General features: G+C 36.0%; 1 protein-coding gene across 1 annotated transcript in view; it reads left to right on the forward strand.

Annotated features, from left to right (window-relative positions):
• The window catches only part of LRP1B (LDL receptor related protein 1B), a 1933392-nt gene that overhangs the window by 1329169 nt on the left and 584856 nt on the right, over positions 1 to 19367 (forward strand). The window contains exon 32 of the mRNA XM_003267617.4: positions 2650 to 2799. Coding sequence (XP_003267665.2) covers positions 2650 to 2799 — 150 coding nt within the window. The remainder of the gene's footprint in view (positions 1 to 2649; positions 2800 to 19367) is intronic.

A 19367-nucleotide genomic window follows, 5' to 3' on the forward strand; every position in this document is an offset into this window, starting at 1 on the left:
ATAAGTAGTACGTTAAAAAATTCAGTTGGGGCCAGGCGTGGTAGCTCACGCCTGAAATCCCAGCACTTTGGGAGGCCGAGGTGGGTAGATCATGCGGTTAAGAGATCGAGACCATCCTGGCCAACATGGTGAAACCCCATCTCTACTAAAAATACAAAAATTAGCTGGGTGTGGTGGCACGTGCCTATAGTCCCAGCCACTTGGGAGGCTGAGGCAGGAGAATCACTTGAACACGAGAGGTGGAGGTTGCAGTGAGCTGAGATCATGCCACTTCTCTCCAGCCTGGCGACACAGTGATACTCTGCCTGAAAAAAAAAAAAAAAAAAAAAAATTCAGTTGGGAAGATAACTAAACTTTCCTAGGCAGAACTCTTTGAAAACAAGCTATAGTTTCAAAATGGAATTAATAGTCTGTCCATTTATTTGATGTTTATTAATTTTCTTGTTTTTTCTAGTCATCATGCTAGACAGCAAATATAATAAGATGACTATGACAAAGCCTCTTTCCTCTAGGCACAGTCCAGAAGCAAAGACGTTGAATAATAGACTCTGGTGAACTCAGATCCAGAAAAAAAAAAAAAAAAGGGAGACAAAATTCTTCCCTCTGAAGCCCCGTCTTCACTAAATTGCTTGGCCTTGTGTATTGCATTGATTTAGGAGGTTTTGTTTTATTTTGCTTAAACTTCCCATATACTCCCTAGCTTCTTCCCTCATTTTAGATGTAAACTTTATATTGTAGAATCACATACATATGGAAAAGTAAACCATCCTAAATATATGGCTTGACGAATGTTGATTAAATGAGCTTGCCTATATAGCCAGTGCCCAGATCAAGACACAGAATTTAATTAGAAACACAGTAGCCCTGTGGCCAGTCATTACCTTACATTCCACACATGTCCTGACTCTGAGCATAATCTAGCTTTACCTTGTTCCTATAGAACCATACACTTATTGAAAGAAAAAGAAAAAAAATAGAACTAGGCGAGGTGGCTCACACCTGTAATTCCAGCAGCTCAGGAGGTTGAGGTGGGAGGATTGCTTGAGCCCAGGATTTCAAAGCTGCAGTGAGCTATGATTGTGCCACTGCATTCTAGCCTGGGCAACAGAGTGAGACCCCAACTCTCAGAAAAAAAAAAAAAAGAGGGTCTAATCCATAGAGATAAATGCCTATAACGATTCACATTCTTTGTCCTGGGTATCCCTGTAGTTGAGAATTATTAGGCTATATTTGACCTTTTCTCAGTGCACTTGAATCTGTGTGTCTCTTCAGTCATCTGCCCTTCCTTCTTTTCATCTTTTTTTTTTTTTTAAGGGAATTATTTGTGATTTGTTCACTTTATTCTCTGAGAGAGATCCCAGGAACACTTGGTTGCATTGTGTGCCTGAGTATATGCCCACATGCACTTTTCCATGAGTAGTTATGGATCACAGAAGGTCAACATGGTTCTACAGAGTTATTGTTAAAAAGTGGATACTGATTCTGCTGAACATGCCAGTAGTTAAGTAGATGTGTGCCAAGGACCTTTAGAAAACAAAAAGTACCTACCCTGAGACCTCTGACAATGATGGCCACCACTATAATATGTGAAGTTGCCCATAAAATACAATAAAGCCTACCCTTACCTCAGTGACACACTGTGCCAGCTCAAGATTAGGGTCTTAAGCCATTGGCTTGATTCACTCACTTGCCAAATGGTTTATCTCCCCCATATCAGCCTCCAAATGAGCTCAATTTAATTCTGTGCTTTGGTAAAATTACTATTTGCTGAAAATCTTCCATTTTTGGATTTACTTGAAGAGGGATGAAATCACCAATTTAAATCTGTAACTGCCTAAGTAAATTTTATGGAAAATAGATGAGTAATTATAAATTTCATCAGTTAAATTAGTATCCCAAATGAGTCATTACGCATTAAAACTTTCTGAGGCAAAGTGGCATAATGAAGAGGGCAGGCACTCAATTTGGAAACAGAAACTTTCAAAAAATATCTGGAATGTCCACTAACTAGCTGTGAACACAGATTTCTTATCTACTCTAGGTACTATTTTTTGTTTCTGTAAAATGGAGCTGTCATTTCTCTCAGTGACACAGATTATGTTGGTAATCCATAGAGATAACTGTTAAGTGCCTATAAAAGTATAACGTTTCTCTGTCAGTTGAAACTGCTTATGTTGGCTGGGTGCCATGGCTCATGCCTGTTATCTCAGCAGTTTGGGAGGCCAAGGTGACAGGATCCCTTGAGCCCAGGAGTTCAAGACCAGCCTGTGCAAAATAGTGAGCCCCTTTTATTAAAAAAAAATAAAAATTAGCTGGGCATAGTGGTGCCCATTTGTAGTCCTAGCTCTGCAGGAGGCTGAGATGGGAGGATTGCTTAAGCCTGAGAGTCTGAGGCTGCAGTGAGCTATAATTGCACCACTGCACTCCAGTCTAAATGTCAGAGTGAGACCCTAATTTTTTAGTGTCTCTAAAAAATTAACAAAAAACCCAAAACAGTATATGTGTATTTCCCTATTAGCCAGATCTTATTTGTAAAGACAAAAATCTGAGCTTTCAACTTATTTTTTCCCCCTCAAATCCAGTGGTGCTAGGTGAATATTATAACATAAGTGGCTATCATTATGTTTAAGTTGTAAAATTTAATTACAGGTCTATCGATAGACTATGTGGAAAACAAGCTTTATTGGATCAGTTCGGGGAATGGAACCATAAATAGATGCAACCTGGATGGTGGTAATTTAGAAGTAATCGAGTCAATGAAAGAAGAATTAACAAAAGCTACAGCCCTAACCATCATGGGTAAGTGAAATTATTCTATAGCTCGGTTGCTTTGTATTGATTGGGGGCTGATTTATTATGACCTGTTAAAAGCTTAGGAAAGTTACTGCTCCATACTAGCATTACTGTTACTGATTCTTGGCTTACTATGACTTGTATTATTTTACAATTGTTATTTTCTGTGTTCTACTACAGTCCTCTAAAGTCTAAGGGCCTAGTGCATTTGTCACAGTAAAGTCAAACCTGGCTTACCTCCATTTAATAAAGAATAGCTTGATCCATAGGTAGAATTCAAAAGACAAGACAACAGGGTCCATTTGACCAATGATTGAAATAATTTCCCATTGAATAATTCTTTTCAGTATTTTGGAGTGAGTAGAGATTTTACTTATTTGAGTGTTATTTCCGTTCCTTTGATTCAATCTTCTAGGGAAAAAAAGGTGCCAAGTAGGTAAAATGATTAGGAAGCTAAAAGGGAGGTATGGCTTCCATGGAGCAAATAATTAACCTCTACTATATTGATATTAGAAGCTAATTTTTTAAATGTAAGTTTCAGTTTAGAAAGGTAGTTTGAATTTTTCAAAAGATGTTAAGAGTGGATGCACAAAGAAGAGCTCTTTGTTGAGGATGGCTGAGTTTTGATTTAGTGAATGGCTGGCTCTAAGCTGAAGTTCGTGGTAGGTGAGGGGTGTGAGGATTGGCTAATCTACAAAGAATTTCAGTAATTGCATTTGGTTACAGGATAATAATCAGAAAATTATTTAATATTTATAATTCTGAATATTGTGATATATTCGGAATAATTTTTAAAAACATACAATTTATGAAAAGCCCATTTGAATACATTTTTACATTTATTTATATAGGTAAAAATTTATGCCTTTTAATTCTATATTCTAAATCTTTTAGCCATTTTACTGTTTCTCAGGTTTGTGAGGTTTTTTTTTTGTTGTTGTTGTTGTTCTTGTCTTATTTTTTTCTGGTAGTGAATGTTGATGAGTATATGTTAATAAGTAAACAGTTGTTAATTGAGACAGATTTGGAAATTCATTTTCTAGACAAAAAATATTTTTATCATCTTTGATTTTCAATTCAATTAAAAATATCTAGATGAAGGTGAACAAGGTTTAAATGTTGCAAATTTTATTTAAGAATGAGTCTTCCTCTCTCTTGTGAAGGAAAGAGAAAAAGAGATTGTTTTAACAAACCTTAAGTGTTAAGATGATCTCTATTTCGATTTTTATTATGGGGAAATATAGACATTAAAATATCTGCCTATATCACAAAGTTGTGAGAAGAATCACTTGAAGTTCTAAATGAATGTACTTTTTGAAAAGTAGAGTTCTATGGAAATGTCAAAATTGGCATCCGATGCCTATTACTTTGGTCCTTAAAGCACTCTCTCTGTTTCCCTAGTTGGGAATTTCCAGATATGTGATAGAATTGTTCATCAGATGTTTAGTGTTTTTCATTTGCTTAAGCTTATTCTTAAATTGTTGTCCTTCTGCTATACCTTTTACTTATTTGTTTTTTCTAAATTATTTCTTAGAATCAGTGTTTTTTTTTTTAAATAGTTTTTCTTCAGATGAGGAATTTAAATGTGTAAAAGACAAATCATCTTGTATTTAAGTCTCCAATTTTCTTTTTGAGTCTTTGGGCAATTTCTGTGCTATTTATATAGCACTATATTGACATTCTTTTCATTGTATATATCCATAAGTTACATATGTATAAAACAAAGGATTGTACTTGACAAAAAGGTTATTTTACAGTAGGAATTTATTGACAATTATTTTATGGTGTCTATAAGATGACTTTTTTTAAAAAAACAGAATATATTACTCAGTATTGGAAAATGAACAATAATATTTTGTCTTATGAGTCTTTGTACATATTTTAAATAAAAATAAGCAGAGTTTAAATTCTGAAAGCAGTTGAGTAAGCTGCAACAGTCTCTAAATCATCACCCACATTATGTTTTCAAAAACTGATTTCCAATGTGCTTTATGAAACCCAAACTAGCAAATAGCAAAACCAATGAACTCAATAAATTAGAGGGAAAGTGTTAAAAATCTTGCATAACATTTCAAGGAAAGTCAGTGACTTTTAAGGGAAAAAAAGTATAATAAAATTGTTGCCTTGTAGAACTATTTAAGGCTTTATAAAGGTTTATTTCTGCTAATATTGCTGCTGACCATGTTCTGAGTAGGAAATGAATACTAAACTTACAGAGCTCAATGCTGTAAATATAGTATCAAAAAATGGAGCAGGTGTCTATCTTAGCAAAAAATAAAGTCTGTTAGGTTTGTCGACTGATAAATGGAAGAAGGAGAAAGTATGAGTGAGATCGTAACGCCCATATGGTGTCAATGCTGTGAATCTGATATGACGTCAGCTTTGTAGAGGAACCCTGCCTTGCAGAAATTAAAATTATCTTAACAAGTAAATTGCTGTGTAAGTATACCCCTTTTTGCCACCATAATTTGAGTAGCCCTGAAATACAAAGAATAAATATATATATTTAAAAAAAAAAAAAACCCTCTTGGCCGGGCACGTGGCTCGCGCCTGTAATCCCAGCACTTTGGGAGGTTGGGGTAGGCAGATCACGAGGTCAGGAGTTCAAGACTAGCCTGGTCAATATAGTGAAACCCCATCACTACTAAAAATACAAAAAAATTAGCCAGGCATGGTGGCGGGTGCCTGTAATCCCAGCTACCTGGGAGGCTGAGGCAGGTGAATCGCTTGAACCCAGGAGGTGGAGGTTGCAGTGAGCCGAGATCGCACCATTGCACTCCAGCCTGGGCGACAGTGCGAGACTCAGCTTCAAAACAAACCAAAAGCCTCTTAATGCCTCTACTGGCAATATGTTAACCGGACATATCAAAATACACTTAGCAGTCTGAGAACTTAAAATTTAAAGTACATCACCAAAGAGAATCAGGGGAGGAGTCTCTATAACATTTTCTGGCTTGGCTTTAAACTTACTCTTCTCCTCAGGGTTCTCCTTCTTTCAAAACCTCCACCCTTTCTCTTTGAGAAGAGAAAAAAAAATGTGATGGCCTAGTTGCTGCTGAGGCTGAATACTATAGTCATATAAAAAAAAAGCAATGAAAAAGTAAAACACAGGAAACTCACCAATATCCAGGGTATTACTGAAGACTGCAGTTACAAATGATTAAGAAGAAATTTGTCTACAGTGATCCTGAAATTACACATCCAGAAAACAAGTCATTGTACTATGAAGTGATTAGTATATACAAGTGCATGATAGTTTCCCAAAGAGGCTACATAGGTGCTGAATGATAAGTAACTAAAAGTTTGTCTTTCACTAAAATTTAAGAGTAGTTTATCCTAAAGCTATGTTAAAAAAAAATCTCTTTGAACGCTTTGCACAAGTTTTTAAACCTCAGGATTATAAATTGGAACCACTCGAGGCTCTTAGTTTTACTTAGAATAGTACCCAGATCAAAATAAAGCAATTATTTGATGACTCAGTCAAGACCTGTAAACCGAGATATGTTTCATAAACACTTTGCTATTTCTCCTTTTAATAAGTAGAGCTTTGCTTTCTTTCCTTTGAGTGTGGGTAGTGTCTCATTTTTAATGAAGAGTATAAGGCAGAAGTGATGATATGTGGCATTGGGGACAAAGTCATAAAAAGCATGAGCTCCTTTGCCCTCTCTTGGATCACTGTCCTTAGGCAAAGCCAGCTGACATGTTATGAGGACCCTCAAGCAGCCCAGTGGAAAAGTATATGTGGGAAGAAAGGCAGATCTTCAGCCAGCAGCCATGTAAACTAGGCATCTTGAAAGCTGAACCTTTAGCCCCAGTCAAGATTTTAGCACAAGCCGACAGCTATAAAGTAACCTCAGGGGAGACTCCAAACCAGAACCACCCACATGGCTGCTCCCAGATTCTAGACCCACAGAAACCATGTGAGACAATAAATGTTTTATGGTGCTAAGTTTTGTAGTCACTTTTTTGCTTTGCTATAGATACTAATTCATATGTTTACCCACAGGGCAGTCATTTATTTATGAATAGACTTAGAAGTTCAAATCTTAATAGAGTTAAGCAGGTTATGAATGAGTAAAGTATGTCAGGGGTGATAAAACCAAATAGCTCCAACATACATGTTAAGTAGGATCTGAGTCTAGGCTGCAATATCTGAACTAGCTTGGGAGTGGCAGGAATTATGATGGAGTGGGAAAAATGAATGTCCCACTTATGGTAGAATACCTCTCAGCTCCACTTATTTTTGCCATAAGGAATATTAACCATTTGTGCCATATCTTTTATTTTTGAGGAGAAGGAAGAAATACAGATATTTATTTAAAATCTCATAATTTTTAATTATTAGCAAGTAATCTTTTATTAAAATTTTTTTTTAGAAAAATAGCATGGAAACTAACATACTATATAGGCTAGCTATGAAGGCTATGAAGGCTAACACTATAAAAACCAAGCACTCTACAAAAAACAACAACACAAATCTCTACAATAACCTTCTGTTGCTGCAGCACAGAGGGCACCAGGTGTCACCTCTGGTTTGGTCATCATTTAACTGGTGACATTGAGTTGCTGAGAGAAAAGGATGGAGTTAAGGCAGCCAACACCCAACGGTACCACTAGAGGGGACTTTAGTAGAAAAAAAAAGTCACCTGGTAGAGCTGGTATAATATACAGAGGAGAATAGGTCCGTTCTGTAGAGAACAGGATGCAGGATTTTCCACGAAGATTTTCTAGTGGTGTTTGAACAGAGCTTGTATTCTGCCTGGGGTAAATAAAGATTAAGGACATACTAATGTTAGGTGTAACTCTTATTTGAGTTAAACTCCTAACAAGGCAATGTAACTACTTGTTGTAGAACTTGCACCCTAACAGCAATAAATATCAATTGCCATTCATTCTTTCGTTCTTTCAACAAGCATTTATCAGTGCCCACTATGTGCCAGCTGCTGATATACATGGTGGCAAGAATCCCAGCTTGCATAGTAACATGGAAGACAGACCATAAAGCAGATAAATCAGTAAAACATATATATAGTATGATAGTTGAATGTTAAGGGAAAAAAAATAGCAGATCAAGGAAAATAGATAAGGAAGTGTATGGGGTGAAATTTGAGGCTGAGTAGCCAAGAGTTTGCCAAGACGATGACTTCTGAGTAAAGATCTGAAGAGATAGTGAGAGAAGATCGAAGGAATGCTATGTGAACTGACAACTGCTTAACATTTTGCTGATTTTACAGTTTTTATATTATCTTTTAAATGTTTTGTTTTTTTAAAAAAATATAAAACATAATTACATTAAAATAAATCTTCCCAGGTGATAAGGTTAATTTTCTAAGATAGAAATCCTTTAAGTTGGCCGGGCGCGGTGGCTCACGCTTGTAATCCCAGCACTTTGGGAGGCCGAGGCGAGCGGATCACGAGGTCAGGAGATCGAGACCACGGTGAAACCCCGTCTCTACTAAAAATACAAAAAATTAGCCGGGCGTGGTGGCGGGTGCCTGTAGTCCCAGCTACTCGGAGAGGCTGAGGCAGGAGAATGGCGTGAACCCGGGAGGCGGAGCTTGCAGTGAGCCGAGATTGCGCCACTGCACCACTCCAGCCTGAGTGACAGAGCGAGACTCTGTCTCAAAAAAAAAAAAAAAAAAAAAAAGAAATCCTTTAAGTTTGTCATGGCTCAAATAGTGTATTGCCTGTGCTTCTTCTCCTATTCTCCAGGGGGCTCACTTAGTCAGATTTGATTTACACTTTGGGTGCAATGACTGTTTAATGAGGACTGTTAACACCTTTCAAGTTGCTAGATAAAAGCTGACCAACCTATAACTCTGAACATCAAATTATTTTCCATTTTTATTTTATTTTATTTTATTTATTTTATTTTTGAGATGGAGTCTCACTGTGTCACCCAGGCTGGAGTGTAGTGGTGTAATCTTGGCTCACTGCAACCTCCACCTCTCCAGATTCAAACAATTCTTGTGCCTCAGCCTCCCCAGTAGCTGGGATTACAGGCATGCACCATCACATGCGGTTAATTTTTGTATTTTTAGTAAAGACGGGGTTTCACCATGTTGGCTAGGCTGGTCTTGAACTCCTGACCTTAGGTGATCCACCCACCTCGGCCTCCCATCTTCTCCATTTTTAAAGATGATCTTGTCAGTTTTCCTTACTTTCAGGGCTGGCAAATACAAAAGTTTCTGCTTTCTAATATACAGTAATAACTAGTTGCTCTAAAATTATATTTACAACGTTTTCTCTTAGATATTTTTTCTAAGTATTTTGCAAAACTTTTTATGGAATTTTCTTTTGTAAAAATACTTCTGTTTGGCCGGGCACGGTGGCTCACGTCTGTAATCCCAGCACTTTGGGAGGCCAAGGCAGGTGGATCACAAAATCAGGAATTCAAGACCAGCCTGGCCAAGATGGTGAAACCCCGTTTCTACTAAAAATACAAAAAAAAAAAAAAAAAAAAATTAGCCAGGCGTGGTGGCGGGTGCCTGTAATCCCAGCTACTCAGGAGGTTGAGGCAGGAGAATTGCGTGAACCTGGGCTGCAGAGGTTGCAGTGAGCCAAGATGGTGCCACTGCATTCCAGCCTGGGCGATAGAGTGAGACTCTGTCTAAAATAAAAATAAATAAATAACTACAAATAAAAAAATCTTCTGTTTTATGAAATAATAATATGATAAAACATTTTCCTACATGATTTTAAATGATTTGTGCTATAAAATAGTATATAGTCAGCTATGTAATATTTTACTATCGATTACCTAGTATTCAGTTATAGGGATTTTTTGTGTTTATTTACCTTTTTTCCTCACAAGTTTTGACGTTTTCCTGGTCACTAATGCCTGCAGGAGACAGTGAGGCAAACTCCAGTTAATCAAGTCACTCCAGTTAATCAAGTTCAGTTTTTAGTGCCTTTATGAGGAGCAGGACTTTAAAACTATTGACTAAAATTAGGGTTTCTGGGTTATTTATGGATTTTATTTAACATATTTTTTTTCCTTTCTGCATATGCAGTTTGAGAGCAGACTGCATATATTGTATTTACACTGAAGAGAAAGTTGAACAAATCAATTCATGGAGATAAGAGAAAATACACATATAAAACGAATATTCTCACAGAAACAATAGTCTTATTTCTTGTTGAAAATTATGATGGAATTCACAAAATAGAAGGATGATAGCTTATCTGTATTTTGTACTTTTTTAGTGGGGCATGAAAGAGCTGGTGTGAATGGATCATAGCTTTAAAATAGAAGTGAGGGTATGAATAATATTTAAGCAAACCTGAAGTCAGTATGTCTAAATAGAGAATCACTGACAATTGTGTACTTAATGGTCAGCATATCATTTAATCACAGATGCTCTTGACATTGTTTATTAAAATAAGTCATGTAGTAATTTGTCAAGGTCAAGAGTTTGAGCCCTAGGCCCTATAAGGGATGTGAGTTTGAAGTTACCCTCCACCCTTCACTCACACCTATGAGCTATTTATTCATTATTCTCTGCTATTCTACTATATGCACAGTTGCTCTCATTTGTATTTCATTCTGTATATACTTTTTGTTGTTGTTGTTTTATGGCACTAAATGATCTTTGGAAGTTGTATTTACCATGATATTTGTAGATAAGGAATCTGAAATTATGACATATTATACTTGAGTGTCAAGGTGTAGGCATATATATTTTTATTTATATATTTGTATGTCTTACCTTGGGCTGCTATAGCAAATTAACATAGGCCGAGAGGCTTTAAAAACATCGGAAATTTATTTCTCACAGTTCTGGAGGCTGGAAGTCTGAGATCAGGGTGCCAGGATGGTTGGGTTCTGGTGAGGGCCCATTTCCATATTATAGATTGCTTACTTTTTATATCTTCTCATGGCAGCAAATGAGAGAGAGTAAAGAGAGAGAGAGAGAAAGAGCTCTCTGGGGATCCTTTCATCAGTTCACTAATTTCATTCATGAGGTCTTTACTCTCATGACCAAATTACCTTCCAAAGATCCCACTCTGCAATTCCATCAAATTGGGGATTAGGATTTCAACATGTGCATTCTTGAGGGACACAAATATTCAGTCTATTGTATGTGTGTGTGTGTATGTATGTATGTATGCATATATATATGCACACACATACGTACACAAGCACATATATAATTCTTATCTATCCATTATATATATCTCCTTATCTATTTCTCTATATGTTGGCACAAAAGTAATTGTGATTTTGCCATTAAAGTAAAGATAAAGTTTTAACCTTGCATGATTTTTATCACTAATTTGTTGATCCATCCATTAGTAATCAAACTATTAGTTTTAAATAAAATAGGAAATAGTTTTAAATAAATGATTATATAGGTTAAAGCAATACAAAAGAACATAAAAATTACAAATAAAAAATTTCATTTGTGAAGTTATGCTAATCAGAGTTCATTTTAATCCGTTTTATAAGTTAGGCAAAAGTATTTCAACTTTTAGTTAAGAATTTGGTGGGAATTTACAACATAAAACTGCTTAATTTGTCTTAGAATAGGTTTGTGCTTCCTATAAATATCTAAGTAGCTATCTCCAACAACCATCAAATCTTAGAATCACTTGCAATTGGCTAACCTCACTATGAACTAAAAGAAACTTTGAGTCACAGGTAAAGGCAAAAAAAAAAAAAATAGCCTTTAATTACACGATTCCCATAAATATTTATGCTCTCTCTGCTAAATTTTTCTATTTATCACAATTTTAATATATTATACTATTGAGCTGTTTCAAGTGGCAATTTTCCAGGAACGGGATTAATCAGTAAACATTAAAAAGAGATTAAATTTTGGCTACTATGGGGATCAATCAAAAAAGGTGTGTTCTGTGTGTATTTGCAGACTCATGTCACAGTCTAGTAATGAGAGAAACGCTGGCTCTGTTGATTTGGTTATGCACACAACATGTGTTTTCAATCAATGTTAACCAAATAAGCTCATCATTTGTCTTTTAGGGAGCCCTTGAAAGGCTTTAGCAAACATAACCCTTAAGGATATTTGTTCATACTTTCTGTGGGCTCACCTCACAAACTTGAAGTTATCACAATAGCTGCTATGGAGATTCAAGGCACGTGGGTAGTTTACCCATGGGAAAGTCAAGGCTGTCAGATTAAAATACTTCCAGACACCATCTGCATATCAGAAAATGTCATGTTCAGTTGCTCAAGAATAAATACAGTGTTCACATTGTTGGGGATTAAAGGTTTCAAATGTTCCCCCTAGACGTTGTATGACAAAGTATTTACAATTGTTTAACCTCTCCGCTAACTGAAAAAAAGTGTGAGTTACAGCTAATGGCAAAAAAAAAAAACAATTAGTTTTTACCTACACTAACTCTTAAGCTTTCTCAGTTGAATTCTCAATGATAAGCTTTTAAAATGTATATTGATTTCTCCTCAGCAACATATTACTTGGTATAATAAATAATTTTAGAACTTTAAAAGTAAAAATCTAAGTGCTCAACTTGCACACTTTTTATGAATTTTCTAAGATATGCTTAATATGATAACTTAAGATAGAAAAATTCAAAAAATACATATAATAAAAAACTTAGGAAAATTGGCCTGCAGAAATCATCAAAAGCCTTTCTTCTACTTCTTAAGATAAATTATTATGGCTAGTTGTCATGGAACCTATGGAACATTATAAATGATGGCAAATGACAGGTTCTGGGACTGATGCATTTAATCTTGTTATCCTCAAACTGAACACTCGCAGATTTACATTGAACTCTGATTTGAAAGGAGTGTATATGCTATCTTATTATAACAAAGTGGGGAGTCTGATAATTTGCAAATTCCTTACCTCTTATAGTTCACCTTAAGGAGTCTCTTCTGTTTCCTACAATGCAAGTCCGCTTTACATGTTGTCAAGTGCAGATTTTTTTTTTTCAAAGCTTACGAAATCTCTTCCCCTGAATGTAAAAAGCAGCCGAAACTCAAGTTTCAAAGGAATCTTTGCTTTTCAGAAGACCCTTCCTTCCTTCCCTTCCTGCCTTTTCTCTCTTTTACCCCACTCTGTCTGCCCTAGGCTCTCCATTGCTTTTCTCATATCTTTTTCTTTCTTCTTTTTTTTTGGGGGGGTGGGGAAGGGGTTTATTTCTTTCCTTTGTGAGAGAAAACAAACTTTCAGTTTCTATATTTTTATTTTCTGAAAGTAATTTGAGTCAATCAGATTCTGAAATGTCCTTTACTTCTACAATTTGTAAACTATGATCTACAGAAACCTAGAAATGTTATAGAAATGCCCAGAATACCACAATCAACGCAGGTCTGTGTTTATTGTTGATGTTTTGAGTTACTGTGAGAGGTTTTGCATTATATTTTGTCTAAAATAAAAGTTCCAGCCAGGTGTGGTGGCTCATGCCTGTAATCCCAGCATTTTGGGAGGCCAAGGCGGGTGGATCACGAGATCAGGAGATGGAGACCATCCTGGCTAACACAGTGAAACCCTGTCTCTACTAAAAAAAATAAATAAATAAAAAATAAATAAAAATAGCCAGGCATGGTGGCATGTGCCTGTAGTGCCAGCTACTCAGGATGCTGAGGCAGGAGAATCTCTTGAACTCGGGAGGCGGAGGTTGCATTTTGCCGAGATCATGCGCCACTGCACTCCAGCCTGGGAGACAGATGGAGACTCCATCTCAAAAAAAAAAAAAAAAAAAAACTTTCAATAGGACCAATACTGACCACATTTATTCAGGGCTTAAGTGCTTAAGTATTATGAAGGACAGCAGAGAGTTGTGAGATAATGCCATGGCATTAGCAATGCTGATGAATGGGGAAAACAGATTGATACATATAAAATTGTCCATGCAAATCACTGTACAAAAATGCAAGTAAGACTTCCAAATGTCTTCAGAGGGGCACTTCATGAGGAATGTAGGATTGAAATTGGCCCTGGATGAAGGCTAGAATGTGAAGAGACCTAGAGGAGAGACAGTAGTGTTTGTAAGCGCGTGAATATAAGCGTCAGGGATGGTCCCTTATAAGGACAGCTTGACTAGATTGAATCTACTTAACTAAGAATTCACATATGTACCTCTCTTTCCATTCTGCTAAAAAAGTGACTCATTGAAAATTGCACCTTTGAGGATTTTTTAAAATAGTCTTGAATTTATAGGATTGGCTCTGGTCAATGCCTCCCTTTTTTAAATAACAAATAAAATGTAATGCCCTGACTGTAATGAAATGAGAAATAACAGCAAAGTAATTTAAAATAAAAAAATCAATTCAATTTACAAATGCTTTGGGCATACTGTATCTGAAGAAATAGCTGCTTTTTCTCGTATAAAGCATCACTAGAAGTGAAATAGCTTAAAAATGCAGACTGATGCAGGTATGCTGTGCTGCTAGCTCTAAAATAACAAGTGGAATTGATATCAATGGCTTGATTTTTCTGAAGTGGTGAACAATTTTTGGTAACATTTTGGACAATATAAAAAACAATTATATTGATGGAAAATTTAGTATTTCTTAAAACCATGTAGAAAATGCTTTGTCTTTAGATATAAAATAGAGTTACATTCTGGGTTCAGATACATGTAAACAAGATTTTTCATCAATATAAATGTCCACTGGGGTATTCAATGATGACATAGGAAATAGGACATTTTTTATTTTCAGTGCTTTGTAAGATATTTACCATCCTTAACTCCTTCTCCTCTGAATGCCAATAATAGTCCCTAGTGATTTTGATAGCCAAAAACGACCTTACAAATTTCCTTAATTCCCCCAAGAGAATGGAAACCTTCCATTGACAACCACTGGAAAATTGCTTGTTGAGTAGAATGAAATTGAATTCTCACTTCTAAAGCAGCTCCTCTCCTGATCATTTTTTTTTTCTGTAGCAGTTCTATAGTTTCTCCCAAGTGTTTGCCTTAAGCTCAGAGGGAACTGGGGCCAGTTTTTTTCCTTGATCCTCAAATGTATTTGTTTGGCTAACTTTATTTTTGTATTTGATAGCCCTGTCTTTTTGTTTGTTTTATTACTGTTGTTGTCGTTTGTTTTCCTTTCACACTCTGGTTAGGAACTTAACTTCTTGTCAGAGCTACAGCAATCGCCTCTTACTTTCCTCTCATTCTATCTCCAATCTCCAAACTTTCAAAATCTGCTGTATTAGGACCTGCTGTGGCATTACCTACTTAGCCAATTTCAAAGGCTGAAATAAATGAGCATTACTCAGAAATGCTAATTTTCTTTCATTTTCATTTGCTAAATCTTGTTATCACAGCATTATTAGTTCCACCTTGTAAAGAAACTTAGAGTCAATAAGATTTGTTAAAATTCAAAGCATTATTAGCATTATTAGTCTCACATTATAGGCAAAAAAAAAAAATTAGTAAGATTTGTTAAAACCCTGTCCTGTAAGATGAACGCTCTGGGATTGTGACTCAAGTCAAGTACCGTTTTACCATAAGGAAGAGCCTTGCTCCGGTAACTCTTCCTCTCATTTTGTTCTCCTCTATCCCTACTTCAGTCATGTGCACTACATCCGGGTGAACTGTTTCTCCTTTATGTAATTATGCCCTACTTATTTCTCTTTGCCTTGTTGTTCCTTGAGTGTGTTCCCTGTTCATCAGCTACCCTAATGGGTGAAACACCATCCGCTTTTCAAGAGTATGTCTGCTTACCCCACTGTGATTGGCGATATTTCTCTTCTCTAAACGCATTGGTATTTTCCTAATACAGTGGAGTATTTTTGTCTCCTAAAATAATCGTGTACGAACATGTCTCATTTCTCCATCATTTGGGACCACATTTTATTCATACATGTTTCACTCATAACACACAGCAAGACACTTTAGTGCATTTCAATAATAGTAAAATACACGAATAAATAGAATAATGACCACACACACAAACACCTGCCACTGTGACCAAATATATTTTCAGCACAAGCAGACAAATGTTTATGTAAAATGACCATGGCCATAAATATATTGTAGAATTTAAGTATTTATTGAAACACATATTAAAATAAAAAGTTAAGCTATTAGGATTTGGATTGAAATGGGGAGAAAATGAATAAGAGGAAAGATGTATAAAATATAGCCAATCATTTCTGGCACATACTACATGTACATATGTATATAGAAGTGCAAGGAAAGAAGGAATATATTGGATTGTGTCTATTTTCATAGAAAGTAAACAGCTTAATGGAAGAAAAACAAAAACAAAAATTTAAACTCACACCAAAAGTAAAAGAGTTCCAAAACAAAACAAAAACTTTATAGAGAGTATTGGGTTTTTAAAGGTAGTCTCATAACCAGGCCGAACAACATTATTCTCTTTAATAGTAATAACTGTTAGTCTAAATTTTTAAAAAACATTCTAGTATTTAATTTAGAAATCTATACTTGTGTAATTCTCGCAGCAATCCCCTAAGAGACATACCCTTAACATTGATTATTGGGCTCAGCTAGCCTAAATTAACTGACCAGTTACATAGTGCAGTAAACTTTTTTTTTATTATTATACTTTAAGTTCTAGGGTACATATACACAACGTGCAGGTTTGTTACATATGTATACATGTGCCATGTTGGTGTGCTGCACCCATTAACTTGTCATTTATATTAGGTATCTCTCCTAATGTTTTCCCTCCCGCCTCCCCCTACCCCACGACAGGCCCTGGTGTGTAATGTTCTCCTTCCTGTGTCCAAGTGTTCTCACTGTTCAATTCCCACCTATGAGTGAGAACATGTGGTGTTTGGTTTTTTGTCCCTGAAATAGTTTGCTGAGAATGATGGTTTCCAGCTTCATCCATGTCCCTGCAAAGGACATGAACTCATCCTTTTTTATGGCTGCATAGTATTCCATGGTGTATATGTGCCACATTTTCTTAATCTATTCTATCATTGATGGACATTTGGGAATTCTCTGACTCCTTGAGCTTCCCAGGTGAGGCGATGCCTCGCCCTGCTTCGGCTCCTGCTCGGCGGGCTGCACCCACTGTCCTGTACCCACTGTCTGACAAGCCCCAGTGAGATGAACCCGGTACCTCAGTTGGAAATGCGGAAATCACCCGTCTTCTGCGTCGCTCAGGCTGGGAGCTGTAGACTGGAGCTGTTCCTATTTGGCCATCTTGGAACCTCTTCGTCCGCAGCAAACTTTTTAATCCATGATGTTTAGATTTGAAAGCCTGCATTTCTTCTAGGAATCTGTCCTTTAGATATACTAAGTTATATATGCACTAAGATATATGCAAACATTGTCCTTTGCGTGGTATTTGTAATTGCAAAAGTCTGGGGAAAAATCTACATCTTCATTATAAAGGACTAGCCAAATGAATCGTGGAATATCCGTAACAGTGAAATATTATGCGGGAATTAAAAATGGGATTGTGTTAGACAGCTTGGGCTGCCTTAACAAAGTACCATAAACTGGGTAGATTAAACAACAGAAATGTATTTTTTCAGAGCTCTGGAGGCTGGCAAGTCCAAAGTCAAGGTGCAGGTGAATTTGGTTCCTGGTGAGGGCTCTCTTCCTGCTTTGTAGCCTTCTTGATGTGTTCTTACACATCAAGAAGGAGAAGGAAAGCAAGCATTCTGGTGTCTCTACTAATCCCATCATGAGGGCCTCATACTCATGACCTCATCTAAAACTAATTACCTTCCAAAGGCACCATCTCCTTAGGGCTTCAACATGTGAATTGGGATGGGAAGGGGGACATAATTCAGTTCATAGCAGAAGTAAAACTGTATATTGATTTGCATTACTTTTAAAATATATTTTAATTGCAAATATGTTTAAAAAGTCTGTATAGACTGCTCCAACTTTTATCATATGTATGCATTTGTTTAGAAAACAAATTTTTATATGAGTAAATATGTATTTTTTTAACCACCGTGATGCACTATTTATATTAGTAACTATTATTTACAGAGCATCTACTTTGTTCTGGATTACTTACACACATTAGTGCTAATAGCCACAGCAACTGTGTGATGGAGATAAAGCGACTGTATTACCCCTGAAAACTGGATTGATCATGGTCAAAACTGGGTCTCTAACATAAGTCTGTCTATCTCCAAAGCCAGAGTTCTTCCCAATACACCAGTGATGCTCAGCTCCAGGAGATATTGCTTACCAGGAGACATTTGGCAATGTCTGAAGACATTTTAAACAATACTAACTGTGCAGGGAAAAGGGGCTTGCTACTGTCATCTAGCAGGTTGACAATATGATGCTGGTAAATGTCCTACAAGGCACAGGACAGGACAGCCCCCATAACAGGGAACTATTTGGGCTAAAATGTCAATAGTGCTGGGGTTGAAGAAACCTGCACCATACAAAAAATACCCCTTCTAACCTTCATAGCCGATTACCTCTATGAGGCCTGATATTGTGACTCTGGACCCATCATTACAAATTGTGGTTAACAAAACAATCCTTAAAAAATAAATGAAAGAGAGCATTTGGTGTTTATAAAACCTGATGGTGTAAAAGTTTCTTGTAAAGTGGGCAGAGAAGGATAGGAAGAGAATATGCTTCTTTTCTGTTTTTTTTTCTTTTAAATGTAATTTAATCAAGAGTCAGGATTTTCTCCATTTTTATACTTATATACTCTTATAATACTGATAATTGATTCATTTGCTCTAATTTTGATTTGTTTACTGATTCAACAATTTATCAAGTGACTATCATGAGCCAGTCACTACTTAGGTTCTAGGAAAACAGCAGAGCATAAAACAGGTAACAATTCCCTGTCCTTAGGTAGCTTATATTCCCAGTGGGGGAAAATAGCATATAAGCAAATAAATAAATCAAGTTTATCAGATGGTGAAAGATACTAATGGAGAAAATTCAAGTAGGGCATATGATTAGGGAGTGCAGAGTTGGGTTAGGAGGAAGGAGCCTGAAAGATTAGAATTTTAAGTAGAGAAGATATGGCACTTCTCACTGAGACGTGACAGTTGAGCAAAAATCTGAAGGAAGTCTGGAGTGAGTCATTCAGGTACCTGTGGGAAGAACACATAAGGAAGGGAAAACAGGAAATGCAAATCGACTATTTGGTCATATTTTTAAACACCTTGGCCTTTAGAAGGAGAGGCTTATTTTTTTCTTTTTTAAGTGCCTTAAGCATAGAACTTATTTCCCTCTCTACAGAACTTTTATTCTAGTTAAAAAATACCTTATGTTTCATGTGGTTTCACTGCTGCCATTAAAGTATTATACTGAAATAGATTACATAATTAATTTATGCATATATTTACAATGAGCAAAAAATAGTAATCTATAACATTTATTGAAAGCTTGTAGCTTTCATGTGTATAAGATTATTAATGATGAAGGAATTCGTTCTGCTTCATGTGTTTTGCTTTATTTCTAATTTATTATACCCAATGTTACTATTAATGATTATGCATTTTAATAAGAGAAATTTCTAGTAAATATGATTATTTCAAGCTGTTATAGTTAATGTTTATAGAAATAATAAACTATAACCTAGTCATATAAAGAAAATAATTATAGTTACTCAGAACAAACTTAACTTTGAAGAAGTTTGTTGTTTCAATTTCAAATGTTCTAAAATTAAAGCTTGA

The sequence above is a fragment of the Nomascus leucogenys genome, chromosome 20 (assembly GCF_006542625.1).
Source record: "Nomascus leucogenys isolate Asia chromosome 20, Asia_NLE_v1, whole genome shotgun sequence".
NCBI lineage: Eukaryota > Metazoa > Chordata > Mammalia > Primates > Hylobatidae > Nomascus > Nomascus leucogenys.